This window comes from Macaca nemestrina, chromosome 8 (genome assembly GCF_043159975.1).
Source record: "Macaca nemestrina isolate mMacNem1 chromosome 8, mMacNem.hap1, whole genome shotgun sequence".
Lineage (NCBI taxonomy): Eukaryota > Metazoa > Chordata > Mammalia > Primates > Cercopithecidae > Macaca > Macaca nemestrina.
The window spans coordinates 1,071,491-1,090,000 of NC_092132.1; the positions used below are offsets into that span (position 1 = coordinate 1,071,491).

General features: G+C 53.5%; 1 protein-coding gene across 17 annotated transcripts in view; it reads right to left on the reverse strand.

The window, feature by feature from the left end:
* Positions 1-18,510, reverse strand: part of LOC105488490 (maestro heat like repeat family member 1) — a 120,275-nt gene that overhangs the window by 74,843 nt on the left and 26,922 nt on the right. For all 17 annotated transcript variants that reach the window (XR_011606615.1, XR_011606616.1, XM_011752626.3 and 14 more), the window contains exons 4-6: positions 5,963-6,094; positions 5,190-5,352; positions 5,007-5,105 (exon numbers count right to left, since the gene is read on the reverse strand). Coding sequence is in view for 15 of the 17 variants with exons in the window: in XM_011752626.3 (XP_011750928.2) it covers positions 5,007-5,105; positions 5,190-5,352; positions 5,963-6,094 (394 nt within the window). In the remaining 2 variants the exon portion in view is untranslated. The remainder of the gene's footprint in view (positions 1-5,006; positions 5,106-5,189; positions 5,353-5,962; positions 6,095-18,510) is intronic.

The window sequence follows — 18,510 nt, forward strand, 5'->3', positions numbered from 1 at the left end:
GCTGGGCTTTCAGAGGTGGCTGCACTGGGGCACACGGTCCCCTCGGTGGCCCTTGCTGGTCCCTTGTGGTCCCCATGTTGCCCCTCACTGTCCCCCCATGGTCCCCGCACCGCCCCTCACGTCCCCTTGAGGTCCCTGCGCCACCCCTCACCGTCCCCCCACGGTCCCCACACTGCCCCTCACCGCCCCCCCGCGGTACCCGCACTGCCCCTCACGTCCCCTCACGGCCCCTGCACCTCCCCTCACTGTCCCCCTCACGGTCCCTGCACCACTCCCTCACCGTCCCCCGCAGTCCCCACACCACCCCTCACGGTCCCCGCGCCACCCCTCGCTGTCCCCGCGCCACCCCTCGCTGTCCCCACATCTTTTCACCTCCTGTTTAACACTTGGCTTGTTTCTCCCTTTTCTCTTGATTAGGCGGCAGCTAAAGTATTTAATTCACTTATTTCGAAGAACTCGGTATAAAACATAACGTTTTGCCAATTGCTTATTTTCTAAAGCATTAGTTTCTGTGTTTTCTGCCTTGCTCAGGTCATAGGTGAGAAGACGACCACGGTAATGACAAAACTTGCAATGGCCTGACACATACAGTGAGATGGGAGGGCTCAGCTCCCACTTCCCACCCTGCAGAGACCACAGAGGCCAGGGAGGGTCAGGGGGCACAGCATGAGGATTCCAGTGGAACCGGCAGGCTGTCTGCAGGGAGGCCGCTAGCCCCGCAGGAGCGACGCACTGCACAGAAATCCTGGGACTGCAACACTGTAGTGGTTTCCCTAAAGCTGCACGACACTTCCCTCCCTGACAGAGAAAAGGGCAAGCGGCTGCCTGCCACCCACTCCTCCTCAGCTCCTTCCTTGCTGGCGATGGGATCCCCTGCATACCTGTCACTCACCCACAGCACCCAGAGCCTCCACGCCCTCGCCAGTGCAGGGGGTGGGGGCTCCTGCTCTGCCCCAGCCCCACAGCGTCCTTCCACTCTGGGTGGCGGGTGACAGGGCTCCAGGGAACAGGTGGGGCACGGGCTGTGAAAGTCAGTGTCTCCTGGCAGCCCCTCCACAGCATCTCCCTTTGATGATGCCAGTGAGCCTGGGCCTCTTCTCACCTCTGGACTCGTGCTCTCTAGCGGGGGTGCTTGGCCAGCTCACCTGACGCCGGCCCTGCACCCGCTTCTCTCTGCCAGCTCAGGGCTGCCCTCCGGGTTGTCCCCAGACTCCTGTCTAGCTGGTGCGCTCTCTTCAGTGTCTGCAACCGGCTGCCACACCCACCTCCTTATTCTTTAATGGAAATAGTTATAGTTTTGTTTCTACACTGCATTTGGTTCTCTTTTCACACTGGTTCTGTCCTCATAGGACCCTGCCCTTTCTCACTTTCACCTCTTTACCTTGCTATTTTTATCCTGTATCTCATCAACCCAAATTATGTTACTTTCTGCTCTAATGCTCCTTCTGTGTGCTGATGTGTGTGTTTTGTGATTGTAACCAATACTGCTGGTCCTGGGTCTGTGGGGAGCTGCTGGCCCCACACCGGAGCCGAGACCCTGCGCTCCAGGGAGGCGGTGCTTTCCACAGCCGCGAACCCCAGGCCAGAGCCACTGCCGTGCAGCCTCACTGGGACACAAACATTCAGAAGGACACTGGTCGCCCCGCCGGGGACACTTCAGCCCAGCCCATTTACAAGGCTAATGTCTCAGCTTCAGGGCTTCCCAGTCCAACACAAAGAATAACTTTGAACCCTACAACTACATGAGGACAGACCATGGTTACACATTCTCAGGAGAGAGGATTTAAAAGAAATTCTAGAAGAAAACTGACTACCCCAGGGTGTACAGTGGAAGGCTCATCAATCACCTTTTGCTGAGGAGGGGCCTTGGAGGGTCTGGTACAGGTGGGCTCTGGCCCAGTGCAAAGAAAGGCCTCGTCTCCCATGTGAAATCAAAGCAGGCAGGCGCCCAGGGGCCACTGGAGACCTCTAACCCCTCACCTCCCCTCTGGGCCTCTGTGGGCCTAGGTTTCTCCTTCTGATTGATCAGAAGGATGCTGGTCGATTCATTAGCGTTTCAGGTATTCCGTAGTGGGAAGGTTTTCCAGAATAACAGGCCACCATAATGCCAGAAGCAGAAGCCCGCCCCTGTTATGTTACTAGGTTTTCATTTTATTTATTGATTGATTTATTTTTGAGACAGAGTCTTGCTCTGTCACCCAGGCTGGAGTTCAGTGGCTTGATCTTGGTTCACTACAGCCTCGACTTCCCAGGGTCCAGCAATCCTCCTGCCTCAGCCTCCCAAGGAGCTGGAATACAGGAATGTGCTACCATACCTGGCAAATTTTTAAAAATATTTTTTGTAACGATGGGGTCTCACCATGTTGCCCAGCCTGGTCGCGAACTCCTGGGCTGAAGTGATCCTCCCATTTTGGCCTCCCAAAGTATTGGGATTACAGGCGGGCATAAGCTACCATGCCCAGCTAGTTTTGATTTTTTTGTTTTGAGACAGAGTCTCACTCTGTCACCCAGGCTGGAGTACAGTGGTGCAATCTTGGCTCACTGCAGCCTCCGCCTCCCAGGTTCAAGCAATCCTCCTGTTTCAGGCAGAGTATCAGGGATTAAAGGCATGTGCCACCACACCCGGCTAATTCTTTTGTATTTTTAGCGGAGACGGGGTTTCACCACGTTGGCCAGACTGGTCTTGAACTCCTGACCTCAAGTGATCTGCCCACTTCGGCTTCCCAAAGTGCTGGGATTACAAGCATGAGCCACCGCGCCCAGCTACTGGGGCATGCTTTTGCACCATCTCTTGACCTCCTGTCTCTGTCCATTCTTTCTAGGGTGCCTCTGATTGGAATGCTGGCCTCAGGGTTCAGCCTGCTAGTTCATTCTTCTCTTTCTCTCCTACTTTCCATATTTTTGCCTTTTTCCTCTATTTTCTGGAAATTTCCACAACTTTCTCTTCCAATTTTTCTATATTTTTCCCATTTCTATTATGGCATCTTTAATTCACAGGTCAATTTTATTCTCTAAATGTGGCTTCTCCATGGTGACACCTCTTGTCCTGAGAATGCATGATGCCCACTTATTTCCCTGAGGATATTAATCAGAGATTTTCTTTCTCTGCTATTTTCTTCTTCCTGAACCATCTACATCTCCAATTAGTGTCTGTTTCTTTTGCTGCCACCTTTTCCACTGGAGGGGTTCCTCGGCTGGGAGGAATTACTGGCTGTCTGCCCTGCTGGATGGTGTGGCCAGGCCAGTTGTGCCTCCAGCACTGGGAGCCTTCCCTGTAGCTCCTCGCCTCCTGGCTGCAGTGCCCTGAGGGCACTCCTGTCCTTGGCACACTGCCTGTCCCGGCTGGACCTGCACCCTCCCGCAGTGGACGCAGGCCTGCCATCCCCCCCACCACTAGGCCTCACCCAGTTGATATGGCATCCTCTGGCCCCAGGCTGCTCCAACCAGCAGGACCCCCATCCCCTTCAGATGCAAACAGGGCAGCACACGTCCCACACGAGGAGGCCCCACGGAATCTTTGCTGGCTGAACCCATGTGTTTGACATATGGAGGAAAATGCCAGCATGGTAGGGCCTGGAGGAGCCGCAGGTCCCCTATGAAGGGGAAGGTAAGCAAGAGGTGTCAGAACTGCGAGTCTGTTTCTGCTGAGAGCCTCAGTGGCTGCAGGGATCAGGCCATGTGCTTCCCAGAGGAGTGGCGGGGGGGGGGGGGCGATGAGCGTGCAGCACAGAGACAGAGGGCTCGGCAGGCGTCCCAGCTGCCCTGCTCTCAGTCTCCGCCCTGTAGCCCGGACAGCATGTCCTGTGCCCCAGGAACCTTAGCTGAGTCCACACCCAGACCCACTTCCACTCTGCCCCTTCACACCTGGCTCCGTGTGCAGCTGCCCCCATCCTGGCACCAATCCCATTTTCAGCCAAAACTGGGTCACGCGGGGTTACTATCCCTTCTACCTAAGAGGCCCTGCCCTCACCCATAGGTGAGGGAGAGCCTGTGAAGGAGTGCCCCAAAGATGAAGGCATCTGTCAAAGAGCAGGGCCAGGAGAGACGGAGCGCAGGGGCTGAGGACAGGGTGGCAGGAGCCCTGTGATCTGAACCCAAAGTCACCATGAGCAGAGCAGGCGGGTCCAAATGCTCCAAACCAACCCTTCAGTCAACGGAGCCCAGCCCAGCCCTGTAACCACGCCCCCCCACGTTTCGAAAACACACCCTGCCCAGGCCCCACCAGCACCCCCCTCACTGGGCCCTCCCACACCTGCTGCCTGGAGAGGAGGCCTGGAACCTAACAGACCCCTGCCCCACAGGCCTGGGTCTTTACAAGGGCTGGTCCCCTGGGCACGAGGGTCCCGTTCTCCTCCCTGCCAGCTACCAGGGCTGGTAGTCTTTCTGACATAGGACACTGGGAACACGAGGCCGTGGATTGTGAGGGCACTAAGGGCACCTCAGGATCTCCAATCTCCACACCCCCTACTAACAGGAATGCCTCCAATCCCACCAACCACTCCCCAACTGTCAGTGGGAGTGGAAAACAAGGTCCAGGTCCATGACATGCCCGCAGTCCCCTGCCAGGCACACAGAGGGCTGTGGACACTGCTGCCAGGAACGGGGCTCCTGGCAGAGGGTGGGGTGAATGAATGTGGCCCCATCCCCTGGGTCCTGGGATGCCCAGAGAGCGGACACTTTTCTAGCCTGGAGCGGGGAGGAAAACAAAAAATCATGGCTTTGAAGAAGTCTCTTGTTGCCGCCCAGGCATGTCCAGGCCTCAGTGGACCCGCAGTGTAAGGTGGAGGGGCTCACCGGGAGCAGAGAGAAACAAGAGACAGAGGCTGTGTCAGCCCCACATGGACCGCCCAACCAGCCAGCAGCCTCAGCCAGGGGGCCCCTCCCTCCAACAGCCTCCCTTCCTGCAGCCTAAAAGGCCCACCTGTCCCCCCTAAAACATGCATGCCCGGGCACATCCCCCCAACAAAGAGGCACTTGAGACAGAAGGTGACGAGGCCGCCTCTTACCGGAGCAGAATGCCACACGCACCGTGTCCTGCTTGGCCATGCCCAGCACAGGCAGCAGGGAGCTCAGGACGGATGGCAGGAAGGGGACTACGCCGAACGCTGTGAGAGAGGACACTGTCAAAGGCCTCCACCAAGCCTTCCAGTGCCCCGTGCTCCTCCTGGGGCAGGCTGTGCGCCACCTACCATTGGCCACCGAGAGGCTGGCGAGGGTGTGCAGCACGGCGCAGTGAGGCAGGGTCCCGGGGTGCAGCTTGCGCAGCAGCTCTTCCATCACCTTGCTGATGAACTGCCTTCCCACGGCCACCAGGACGCCACTCGCCGCCTGCTGCCAGTCCCAGACCAGGTCCTGAACCCAAAACACCAGCAAGGAGAACCTCTCCCTGAAATCTCCCGAAAGGCGAGACCAAGACATTCTGCCCTCAGTGGCTGCCAGCCTCGGACAAACGCACGCTGTTTTCAGTGTCCCTAAAAAGTGCGGGTCAGGGAAGGTGGCGGGCACAGCCTCCCCTGCTGAGGGGCTGCCAGGAGACCCTACACGCACAGGAGAAGCAGAGCCTTGGTGAGAGGTGAGGGGCTGCTGCCAGGAGACCCCACACACAGGAGCAGAAGAGCGCTGGTGAGAGGGGACTGTGCTCAGGGCCCAGAGAGAGTTAGGCCACCAGAGCCCTGCTCCAACCCCAGTGCCGGGCACGTCCTTTGGCGCCGGCTGCAAGCACACCGTGGTCCTGTGTGTGCTGAGTTCTGACAACTTGCTCTCTGCTTCAGCTGCTGCCTCTGAAAATCACAGAGGACCATCCCCCCCCTGCAGGGTGGTGCATGGGACCAAAGGGCCTCTGCCAGCCCAGGGCAGCCAAACACCCCCTACACTCTCAAGGCTGCTGGGTAGCAAGGTCAAGAAGCAGCTTCCCTTCCCAAGCTAGGCCTGAGTCTGCGAGGCCAGAGGGCCTGCTGAATACCTTCGTCTTGGTCATCTCGCTGGAGGCCAGGAGGATGATGGTGCTGGCTGTGTCCTTGTCCAGCTCACTGGCGCGACTGCTCAGGACCCTCTCCATGGCCCTCAGGACCGCCGCTCGGTATGGGTGCGCCAGCTGCGGAGAGACGCCGTCCAGGACGGTCCCAGGTGAGCCTCACGCCCAGACACTCTGAGTGCCTGTCACTGTCTCTAGGAGATGAAACTGCACAAATCTCTCTGCCTCAAGCACAGGAGGGGAGGGGTACACCTGATCACTCCTCATGTCCTAAAGGCAGACCTGCAAGCCTCACGCTCACGGCCCATCTCCAGAAGGTGGAGCGTTATCATAACTGCTCCAGACAACCAACATGCAGAGGGAAAGGCGCGGACTTCTCTCTCCCGGGGTAGCCAGTAGGGTCTCCCAGTCGCATGACGCTCCCAGGACCCTTCGGCCTCCTTGCCCTGCCCTCCCCTGTCAGAGGAGGAGCACCCTCCTGTCCCCAGCTCAGTCTCTGCCTCAGTCTCTGCCACTAGGCTAGTGCTTATATCCAATGGCCCCTCCCCAAGGCTGCTAAGGAAAAACACCACCCACCACACCACCTTCTGCCACAGCCCGAGGCCCCCTCTACCTCCCAGGTTACCCTCCGCAGAGTCCAACACCTGCCTTCATCCTACCCCTAAACAGCTCTCCTGTTGACCACCACCCCTACTGTAAATCCAAAGAGCACACACCGTCCTTGCCTCAACTGGGGACGCACCAAGGACTGGGACTGAAAGCTGGGACCCGCAGGGGCACACAGCAGAGGAGGCTACTGCCCAACCCAGGAAAGGACCCGGGGGCACCCGGCCACCCTGTGTTGACAGCCCCTCCCCAATGATGCACCCACCACGGCCCCTCCCTCCACCACCCTGAGAGCAGCCTGCACCAGGCAACATGGCGCCAGGAGGGGCCGGCACAGGGTGGTCCAGCATCCCACAGGCTCTGTCGTCCATTCTCACATGGCTATAAAGATATACCCGAGCCCGGCGCGGTGGGTCACGCCTATAATCCCAACACCTAGGGAGGCCCAGAGGGGCAGATCACCTGGAGACCAGCCTGGCCAACATGGTGAAACCCCATCTCTACTAAAAAAAAAATACGGGCCGGGCGCGGTGGCTTACACCTGTAATCCCAGCACTTTGGGAGGCCGAGGTGGGTGGATCACCTGAGGTCAGGGGTTCAAGACTAGCCTGACCAATGTGGTGAAACCCCGTCTCTACTAAAAATACAAAAATTAGCCGTGTGTGGTGGCGGGTGCCTGTAGTCCCAGCTACTTGGGAGGCTGAGGCAAAAGAATCGCTTGAACCTGGGAGGCAGAGGTTGCAGTGAGCTGAGATGGCACCACTGCACTACAGCCTGGGCCACAGAGCGAGACTCTGTCTCAAAAAAAAAAAAAAAAAAAAAATCCTGTCATGGTGGCGGGCACCTGTAATCCCGGCTACTTGGGAGGCTGAGACAGGAGAAAAGCTTGAACCCGGGAGGCAGAGGTTGCAGTGAGCCGATCATGCCACTCCAGCCTGGGCGACAGAGCAAGACTGTCTCAAAGAGAAAAAAAAAAAGAAGAAGAAATACCTGAGACTGGGTAACTTACAAAGAAGAGAGATTTAATTGGCTCATGGTTCTGCAGGCTGTACAGGAAGCATGGCTGGGGAGGCCTCAGGAAAACACAGTCACGGCAGAAAATGAAGGGGAAGCAGGCACATCTTACACGGCCTGAGCAGACGCTTCCAAACAACCAGATCCTGAGAACTCTATCATGGGGACAGCACCGAAGGGGGAAGTCGCCCCCAGGATCCAGTCACCTCCCACCAGGCCCCACCTCCAGCACCGGGGATTACATTTCAACATGAGCTTTGGGTGGGGACACAGATTCAAGCCATATGAGACACTGATGGTCACGGGGTCTGCATTCCCCTCATGCACTCTGACAGCTATGGCAGCCATGGCAGGTGGGGGTGGGCCCACATGGGAGAAGTGCTACCTGCTCAGTGAAGACAGCCACGAAGGACACTTGAAGGAGAGCATGACAAGGTTGTTTGGAGGAGAAACAATAGTAGGGAGGCTTGGGAGCTTCGTGAAAGCCTTGGTTTTGTTCAGAAACTATTTGAAGTTGACACCCAACCACTTGACATGCACTTGGCCCTGGCGTGAAGCAGTGCCGGTGACAGGGCAGCGCCAGGCAGCTCCCAGGCCCACATACACTTGCCGTAGGTGGCTGTGGCACACGTGTTCAGAATCACGCAACTGTCTCAAGCGTTGAGTCCCAGCATCGGTAACAGACAGGCGTGCTCACTGCCACTCCGCGGAACGAGTTATAAACTATCATGGTCTAGCCCTAGGCCCACAAGTGGGAGTGACTTTTGTTCCTGAAAATAGCCAGTGTAGGTCACAAGCCTCAGCATGGAACACGAAGTCCACGTGGAACCTGCCAGTTCTGTGGGGAAGAGCTTCAGCTGGGGTTGATTTTCACTGTTAGATTTCCCATCCTCGAGTGTTGGTGCCGCAGTGAGGCAAGAGTGAGGCTGGTGGGGGATCAGTCTCACTGTGCCAGCCACCTCTGCCCACAGGCTACACACGACTCCCTTTCCTTTAAGGCTTCTGCAGGCAGACTGTATTTAAATTCTGTATTAGAGAATCATTTCTTTTTTTTTTTTTCTGAGACAGAGTCTCACTGTGTCGCCCCGGCTGGAGTATAGTGGCACAATCTCAGCTCACTGTGACCTCCGCCTTCCAGTTCAAGCGATTCTCCCGCCTCAGCCTCCAGAGTAGCTGGGACTATAGGCGCCTACCACCATGCCTGGCTACTTTTTGTATTTTTAGTAGAGACGGGGTTTCACTATGTTGGCCAGGCTGGTGTTGAACTCCTGACCTTGTGATCTGCTTGCCTCAGCCTCCCAAATTACTGAGATTACAGGCGTGAGCCACCGCACCTGGCTGAGATTACAGGCTTGAGCCACTGCGCCTGGTTACATTTTATTTTTCGGAGTCAGGGTCTCACTCCATCACCCAGGCTAGAGTGCAATTGTGCGATCATAATTCACTGCACCTTGAACTTGCGGGTTCAAGAGATCCTCCTGCCACAACCTCTCAAGCAGCTGGGACTACGGGCACACAACACCATACTCAGCTAATTTTTTTTTTTCTTTTTTTTTTTAGATGGAGTCTCGCTCTGTCACCCAGGCTGGAGTGCTGTGGCACAATCTCAGCTTACTGCAACCTCTGCATCCTAGGTTCAAGTGATTATCATGTCTCAGCCTCCTGAGTACCTGGGACTACAGGTATGCGCCACCACTCCTGGCTAATTTTTTTTTTTTGTATTTTCAGTAGAAATGAGGTTTCGCCACATTGGCCAGGCAGGCTGGTCTTGAACTCCTGGCCTCAAGTGATCCACCCACCTCCGCCTCCCAAAATTTTGGGATTACAGGTATGAGCCACTGCACCCAGACCCAGCTAATTATTTTTATTTATTTATTCATTCATTTATTCATTCATTCGAGACGGAGTCTTGCCCTGTCACCCAGGCTGGAGTGCAGTGGTATGATCTCGGCTCACTGCAACCTCCACCTCCCGGGTTCAAGCAATTCTTCTGCCTCAGTCTCTTGAGTAGCTGGAACTATAGGCACGTGCCACCACGTCTGGATAATTTTTGTATTTTTAGTAGAGACGGGGTTTCACCATGTTGGCCAGGATGGTCTCAATCTCCTGACCTCATGATCTGCCCGCCTCAGCCTCCCAAAGTGCTGGGATTACAGGTGTGAGCCACCGCGCCCGGCCTATTTTATTTTTTTAGAGATGGCGTCTATGTTGCCCAGGCTGGTCTCAAACCCCTGGCCTCAAGTCATCCTCTTGTCTCAGGCTCCCAAAGTGCTGGGATTACAGGCGTGTGCCCTGGCACCCAGCCTATGGTTTCTGACTTTCATAATCTGGACACTCTTCCCAGGCAGGAGACGATGCAGTCCTTGAGAAGCCCATCCCCATCTGGGACGTCACAGAGCCGAGGCTCTAAGTGGGTGGATCAGCTGCCGGGGCAGCATGGCTGGTATAGTGCAGGAAGTGGGGGGAAATGATTGAAAATCAGTGTAAACTCGTCTGGTTCTATCTAGTCAGAGCACGGCTGAGCTGGGAGCAGCAGCTTGGGTGCAGCAGGGCATTTACACCCCTCCGACCAGACCCGCTGCTGGGAGGGGCAGCTCGGGTGCAGCAAGGCATTTATACCCATCTGACCGGACCCATTGCTGGGAGGGGCAGCTCGGGTGCAGCAAGGCATTAATACCCACCCGACCAGACCCACAGCTGCCATCTCCTCTGGTTCTTAGTCATGGAAACACAGCTCAAGTTGCATTATGCTTCCATCTTTAGCTACTAATTCTCTTCACATATATGAGAAAGTTTGAGGGAAATCTTTGCAGATTCCACTCACAACTGTGGCATCTCCATCTGTCACTCTGCATCCTGGTGATTGGGTGCTCAGTGCAGGGTGACAGGCTGGCTCAGCAAGTCTGCAATGGGTTATGCAACTGGAAAACATAGGAACCCATGAAAAAGGCATAGGAATCTACATTTTACAAAAAATGGATAGGGGCCAGCCACAGTGGCTCATGCCTGTAAACCCCAGCACTTTGGGAGGCCAAAGTGGGAGGATCGCTTGAGCCCAGGAGTTCAAGACCAGCCTGGGTAACATAGTAAGGCCCTGTTTCTACAAAAATAAAAACAATTAGCCAGGTATGGTGGTGCGCCTGTGGTCCCAGCTACTTCAGAGGCTGAAGCAGGAGGATCACTTGTGTACTGGAGGTCAAGGTTGCAGTGAGCCAAAATTGTACCACTGCACTCCAGCCTAGGAAACAGAGGGAGTCCATCCCTGAATTAAAAAAAAAAAAAGAAAGTTATGTATTACTTCTGTTCCGGGGTTGGTTTGAATTGTTTGATTTTATGGCATAAGTACAACATTTTTGGCCATGCAGGGTGGTTCATGCCTGTAATCCCCATGATGGTGACAGGAGGCAGCCAAATGCCTAGGCAGAGAGGGATGGGTCCCCCGAGAAACCCCACCTCAAGCCGAAGATAGTTTAAAGTCAAGCTACAAGTTAAATCCTCAGTTTGGATTGAGAGCCTGTCTTCCTGTCTGGCACGCTTTCCTCTGATTGATCCCCACCCTTCACCTATTTTACATATACCTACCCTTTTCTAATTGGCTTTCTACACCGTCATGCCCACCTTTGAGTGGTGTCTTCACTTTAACCTCTTTTGCAGACTCACAAACCAATCAGCACACACTCCTCACCCTGTGCCTATAAAGACCCCAGACTCAGACTCAGTTGGTAGAGGGGAGCTGGCCTAACTCGGGTGAAGAGACAGCCTGACTTTGGGGAAGATGACCTGTCCTTCCCATCTCCTCTCCAGCTCCCCTCTCCACTAAGAGCCATTTTCATCGCTCAATAAAATTCTTCTCTGCCCTCCTCACCCTTCTATGTCCACCGTATCCTCATTCTTCTTGGGTGTGGTACAAGAGCTCAGGAACCACCAAACACGGTTACAAGCTATAACGTAGGCAAGCTGAGGCACGCCAGTGTGGCTGGGCAAGGCCCAGGTGGGGCATTGCTAGGGCTTGCAAAGGGATCAAGAAGAAGACTCCTATGGCTGGGTGCAGTGGCTCAGGCCTGTCATCCCAGCACTTTGGGAGGCCGAGGCGGGTGGATCATCAGGTCAGGAGTTTGAGATCAGCCTGACAAACATGGTGAAATCCCGTCTCTACTAAAAATACAAAAAAATGAGACATATGTGGTGGCATGTGCCTGTAATCCCAGCTACTCAGAAGGCTGAGGCAGGAGAATTGCTTGAACCCGGGAGGCAGAGGTTGCAGTGAGCCAGTTTGTGCCACTGTACTCCAGCCCAGCCTGGGTGACAGAGTGAGACTCCGTCTCAAAATAAACAAATAAATAAAATAAAAAATAAATAAAGAAGAAGAAGAATCCTACATCACCAGCACTTTGGGAAGCCAACGCAGTGGATTGCTTGAGGTCAGAGTTCATGACCAACCGGGCCAACATGACGAAACCCAATCTCTACTAAAAATACAAAAAAAACATTAGCCAGGAGTGGTGGCACATGCCTATAGTGCCAGCTACTCGTGAGGCTGAGGCACGAGAATTGCTTGACCCAGGAGATAGAGGTTGCAGTGAGCTGAGATTGCACCACTGCACTCAAGCCTGGGCCATAGAGTGAGACTCTGCCTCAGAAAAAAAAAAAAAAAAAAAATACTATACTTCACAGTTGGAAAAGGCCCACTCAGGAAAGTTCTTCAAGGAAAGCAAACACAGTAATGAGCCCCTTTAAATAAAAATACTGTTGACAAAAAAGCTAAACTCTAAAATACCTAACAAGGTTTATTCTGTGCCACTATGAGTGACCATGGCCCTGGGAACACCTGAGAAAGTACACCCAAGATGGTCAGGTTAGTTTGGTTTTATACGTCTTAGGGGACAGAATCCCAGGCAAAGACGTAAGTCAATACACGGAAGGCGTGCACTGCTTCAGCCTAGAAAGGCGGGCGTCTCGGGCAGCACTCACAGGGCACAGGTGGATTCCAAGATTTTCTCATGGGCAACTAGTTAAAAGAGTTAAATTGGCCGGGCACGGTGGCTCACGCCTGTCATCCCAGCACTGTGGGAGGCCAAGGTGGGCGGATCACAAGGTCAGGAGTTCGAGACCAGCCTGACCAACACGGTGAAACCCGGTCTCCACTAAAAACACAAAAATTAGCAGGTGTGGTGGCGCGCGCCTGTAATCCCAGCTACTCAGGAGGCTGAGGCAGGCGAGTCGCTTGAACCCAGGAGGCAGAGGTTGCAGTGGGCTGCGATCGTGCCAATGACTTCCAGCTTGGGCAACAGAGCAAGACTCCCTCTCAGGAAAAAAAAAAGAAGAAAAAAAAAGAGTTAAACGTTGCCTGAAGACTTGAAGTCCGCAGAAAGAAACGCCTGAATTAAAGGGGCTTGTGAAAGCCAAGGTTCTTGTTACGTAGGTGAAGCCTCCAGGTAGCAGGCTTCAGAGAGAAGAGATGGTAAATGTCTCTCTTCAGACCTTAAAGGTGTCAGACTCTTAGTTAAATCTCTTCTAGATCAGAAAAAGACCTGGAAACGGAAGGAGATTCTCCACAGATGCAATTTTCCCCACAAAGTATGGTTTTGCAGGGTCATTTCAAAATATGTCAAGAATAGATTTTGGGGTAAAATACTTTTATTTCCTTCAGAGCCCACCATCTGTCACGTGATGCTATGCCAGAGTCCAGTCTGGGATTTTACTGCTACAAAGAATCTGTTTTGTCAGACTTACGATCTGTTTTAACCTAAAGTTCATTGGTTGTACAAACTTCAAAAGGGAGCAGGTACAGCGAGGTGTGTCCAATCTCCCTTTCTGTCTGTCATAGCCTGGAATTTAGTTTTCCAGGTTGCTCCCGGGTCTCCTTGGACGAGAGGATGTTAGAGCAGGCCGCTAGGCAGACATGAAGAGGGCAGGAGAGACCCCCAGCTAGGAATGTCAGGCGGTCATCAGGTGATGGTCAGGCAGTTGTTCAGGCGTCTCTCTAAAACAATAGCCGGTCACTGCCAGCACCAGGGAAAGACAGTCTCACAACAGATGGAAAACACCTCACACTTCTGCTTGGGAGAATAAGCAAAAAAAAGAGAGAAAACACCTAAGGCTGGTGACAGCATCTTCCTTAGAGGAGCTCAGGAGTTGGGTGAATGGGCTCCAGCAAGCACACTGAGGTGAAATGGTAGTGTTTAGACAGTATATGGCCTTCCTCTAGAAACACTCGGCTGGTAAGGGAAGAATGCCTCAAGTGAGCATGCGTGCAACTGCGCACAAAAACTCAAAAGGAGCTTCCGGTAGTGAAACCCATGCAGGTGCCTAGAGGTGGCTCCCAGGAGGGCCAGGAGCTCCACGCCCCTCCCCATTCCTGCCCCAAGCGTCTCCTCCACCTGCTGTGCATCCGCACCCTTCGTCACAGCCTGTGTCATAAATGGGTAAAGGCAGGGCCTCTCTGTCCCTGCGTTCTGTGAGCCGCGGCTGCAATTCATCGAACCCGAGGAGGGGTCGTGAAAACTCTGATTCATGGCAGGTCGGTCAGAAGCACAGGCCACACCTGGAGCTTGCGACTGGCATCAGAAGCGGGGCCATCGTGTGGGGCTGAGCCCTCCACCTGCGGGGTCTGACACGACCTCCAGGTGGATGGTGTCGGAATTGAATTGAGGACACCCAGCCGGTGTCCACTGCACAACTGACTGCTGTTTGCTGGTGGAGAGAAATCCCCCACATTTGGTCACAGATGTCTTCTGTGTTGATTGTTGTGTGGTGTAAGAGCAGAGAAAACAATGTGAGTTTGAGTTTTTCTACTCAGAGAATTTGAAAATCCAGTTTTACTATTCTTGCTTCTCTTCCCCAAATCCCGTCCCTCCCCATGGCCTGACGGCCCCTGAGGAGTCTGTCTGTCCTGTGCGGGACCCTGGCTGACGTGTACAAGACTGGATGTGTCTAAAACTGTGAGGCCCAGCACCCCTCGGCGGAACAGGTCACATTCTACGAAGTCATGGGCTTCTGGGCTCGTAAAGACAGAACCACAAACACAGATGCCAGACAGGAGCTGAAACCTGTAAAGCTCCAGGTGTACCCCAGGACACTGCGCTGGCGTCTGAGGTACCCCAGGACACTGCGCTGGCGTCTGAGGTACCCCAGGACACTGCGCTGACGTCTGAGGCCTGGAGGGGGACGTGGCGCTGCTTTTCCCTGTTGTTCCACGTCTTTCTGGAGAGACTCAGCGGGCTTTGAACCATGCCTGCTATCCAGGCAAGACACAGCCAAGCGAAGTGCAGCTGCGGTGAGACCCACAAACAAAAGGCAGACACTGGAGGTAGTGACCAAACCTATGGAGGCGGTCTGCAGGAGGAGACGACAGAAGAGTACTAGGGCAGGCGAGGTCCCTGGGAAGGGTCACAGCCCACAGGGTCAGTGCTTCCAGCTCAGCATGTGTATCATATATAAATACGCCAACTGTGAAGGAAGACTTTTTAAAAATTCAGTTAAAAAACTGTAAAGGCTAGAAAAGGGGTAAAATCAGAAACAAAGTAGGACAAGCATGGAGTGGCTGGGGCTCAGAGGAGGATGCCCCACAATGGAGGCCTCAGGAGCAAAGTCCCTCTCAGACCTGCTCTGCCCTCCCCTCTCTCCCCCCATTCTCCCCCAAAGCAGTCATAAAACCTGTAAATATTGGCCAGGTGGTGGCTCACGCCTGTAATTCCAGCACTTTGGGAGGCCAAGGCAGGCAGATCACTTGAGGTCAGGAGTATGAGACCAGCCTGGCCAACATGGTGAAACCCCATCTCTACTAAAAATACAAAAATTAGCTCGGCGTGATGGCAGGCACCTGTAATCCCAGCTACTTGGGAGGCTAAGACAAAGAATCACTTGAACACAGGAGGCCGAGGTTGCAGTGAGCTGAGATTGCACCATTGCACTCCAGCCTGGGCGACAGAGTGAGACTCCATCTCAAAAACAAAAACAAAAACAAACAAACAAAAAAAACTTTTAAATATCACTCTAATTTCCTCCACCATTCTGTGTAAAACCTGGCCATAAAGAAATTCTCGCTGGGTGCTGGTGGCTCATGCCTGTGATCCCAGCACTTTGGGAGGTCACAGCAGGTAAAATGCTTGAGTCCAGGAGTTTGAGACCAGCCTGGCCAACATGGTGAAACCCCATCATTACTAAAAACACAAAAAATTAGCCGGGCGTGGTGGCTCACACCTGTAGACCCAGCTACTTGGGAGGCTGAGGTGGGATGATGACTTGAACTCGGGAGGTCACGGCTGCAGTGAGCCACGTTTGTGCCGCTGCACTCCAGCCTGGGTAAAAGAATACAACTGTCTCAAGAAAAAAAAATTATCTGGCCAACCTTGTTTGACTGTAGGTCTCAGACCCCCACTGCAGAGGGGTCCTGCCCCAGATGGAGGAAAGAGTGCTGGTCAGAGAGGCTCAGGAGAACTCGAGATGGGCCCTGCTGGTGCCCCCAGTATGCTTCCATGGTTCACACCCGCCATCCAAGTCCACTTCTACACAGCTGCCCGTTTCTTCGAACCTACACATAAAATCAGATCACTTCCCTGGGTCTCTGGGCCTTCATTCTGAAGGCTCCCATGTCACATTAAACTGTGATGAAATAAGCTTGTCATGCTTTTTTCTTGTTAATCTGTCTTTTGTTATGGAACTGTCAGCCATGACACTTATGATGGGTGAGGAAAGGTATCATCACCCTTTTTCTCCCCTACAAAGCAGACTTACATTTTGTTACAAACTGCTAAAAATAACAAAGTCTTATTGATACGGTTTGGCTCTGTGTTCCCACCCAAATCTCATGTTGAATCATAATTCCCAGTATTGGGGTAGGGACTTGCTGGGAGGTGACTGGATCACGGTGGTGGATTTCTCCCTTGCTGCTCTTGGGATAGTGAGTTCTCACAAGATCGGGCTGTTTGGAAGTGTGTAGCGCCTCCCCCTGCTCGCGCTCTCCTGGCATCATGTAAAGATATGCTTGCTTCCCCTTCACCCTTCCGCCACGACTGGAAATTTCCTGAGGCCACTCCAGCCATGCCTCCTGTACAGCCTATGGAACTGTGGGTCAATTAAACCTCTTTTCTTTATAAATGACCCAGGCTCAGGTAGTTCTTTATAGCAGTGTGAAAACAGACTAATACACTCTTTTAACCACCTTTAGTATTCTTTGGCTGCTTCCTCAAATAGCAAGGTCAGCCCTAATTTTGTCTGACAATTAGACGCTGATTTCAGCATGTCTCAGGTCATGGGGCCTTTCAGCCACAGAGAGAAGAGCTCGATGCCTGGCACTCATGTGCTGTGTTCACCAGGCTCATGTAAAGCCCAGAGGACAGCCACATCAGTGGGTAGATGCACTGTCAGAAGGGTTTGAACAAGAGCGGCTCCATCCTGAAGAGGGGCTGGGTAAAACAAGGCTGAGACCTACTGGGCTGCATTCCCAGGAGGTCAGGCATTCTTAGTCACAGGATAATTCAGGGTCAGCATGAGATACAGGTCACAAAGACCCCACTGATAAAACAGGATACAGTAAAGAAGTTGACCAGGCCGGGCGCGGTGGCTCAAGCCTGTAATCCCAGCACTTTGGGAGGCCGAGACGGGTGGATCACGAGGTCAGGAGATCGAGACCATCCTGGCTAACACGGTGAAACCCCGTCTCTACTAAAAATACAAAAAACTAGCCGGGCGCGGTGGCGGGCGCCTGTAGTCCCAGCTACTCGGGAGGCTGAGGCAGGAGAATGGCGCAAACCCGGGAGGCGGAGCTTGCAGTGAGCTGAGATCCGGCCACTGCACTCCAGCCTGGGCGACAGCGCGAGACTCCCTCTCAAAAAAAAAAAAAAAAAAAAAAGAAGCCAACCAGAACCTGCACCACGACAGTTTACAAATGCCACAGCAACGTCAGGTCTAAAAAGGAGGGACCCTCATTCCACAAACTGCCTGCCACTTTCCTGGAAAACACATGAATAATCCACCCCTTGCTTAGCACGTCATCAAGAAATAACCAAAAAATAGCCAACCGGCAGACCTAGTGGCTGCTCTCTCTATCAAGTAGCCATTCTTTAGTTTCCTTACTTCTCAATAAACTTGCTTTCACTTTGTGGATTTGCCTCTAAACCTTTCTTGTGAGAGATCCAATAGCCAGTTCTTGGGGTCTGGATCAGGACCCGTTTCCAGTAACAAAACCACCCTGTCCAAGCAGGAGGGCAGCCCTGTCAGACTAACCTATGAATAAGTGCAACTCTAATGAACCTCCCAACAAGCTAGTCCTAGCACTCCTACAGGGAACACAAGGGGGCAAAAATAGCTAAGACAGCTGGCTGGGTGTGGTGGCACACGCCTATAGTCCCAGCTACTCAGGAGGCTGAGGCAGGAGGATCACTTGAGCCCGCAAGGTCGAGGTTGCAGTGAGCTGTGATTGTACCACTGCATTCCAGCCTGGGTGTCAGATTAAGACCCTGTCTCAAACAAATAAAAATAAAGTAAATTTTTAAAAAAGAGCTAATGGGCCAGGTGTGGTGGCTCACGACTGTAATCCCAGAGCTTAGGGGGGCCAGATGGGTGGATCACGAGGTTGGGAGTTCAAGACCAGCCTGGCCAACGTAGTGAAACCCCATCTCTACTAAAAATACAAACAATTAGCTGGGCGCGATGGCAGGCGCCTGCAATCCCAGCTACTCAGGAGGCTGAGGCAGGAGAATCACTTGAACCCGGGAGGCAGAGGTTGCATTGAGCTGAGACCACACCACTGCACTCCAGCCTGGGCAACAGAGCAAGACTCCATCTAAAAAACAAACAAACAAACAAACAAACAAATAGCTGATAGCTGGACGTGATGGCTCACGCCTGTAATCCCAGCACTTTAGGAGGCAGAGGTAGGCAGATCACTTGAGGTCAGGAGTTCAAGATCAGCC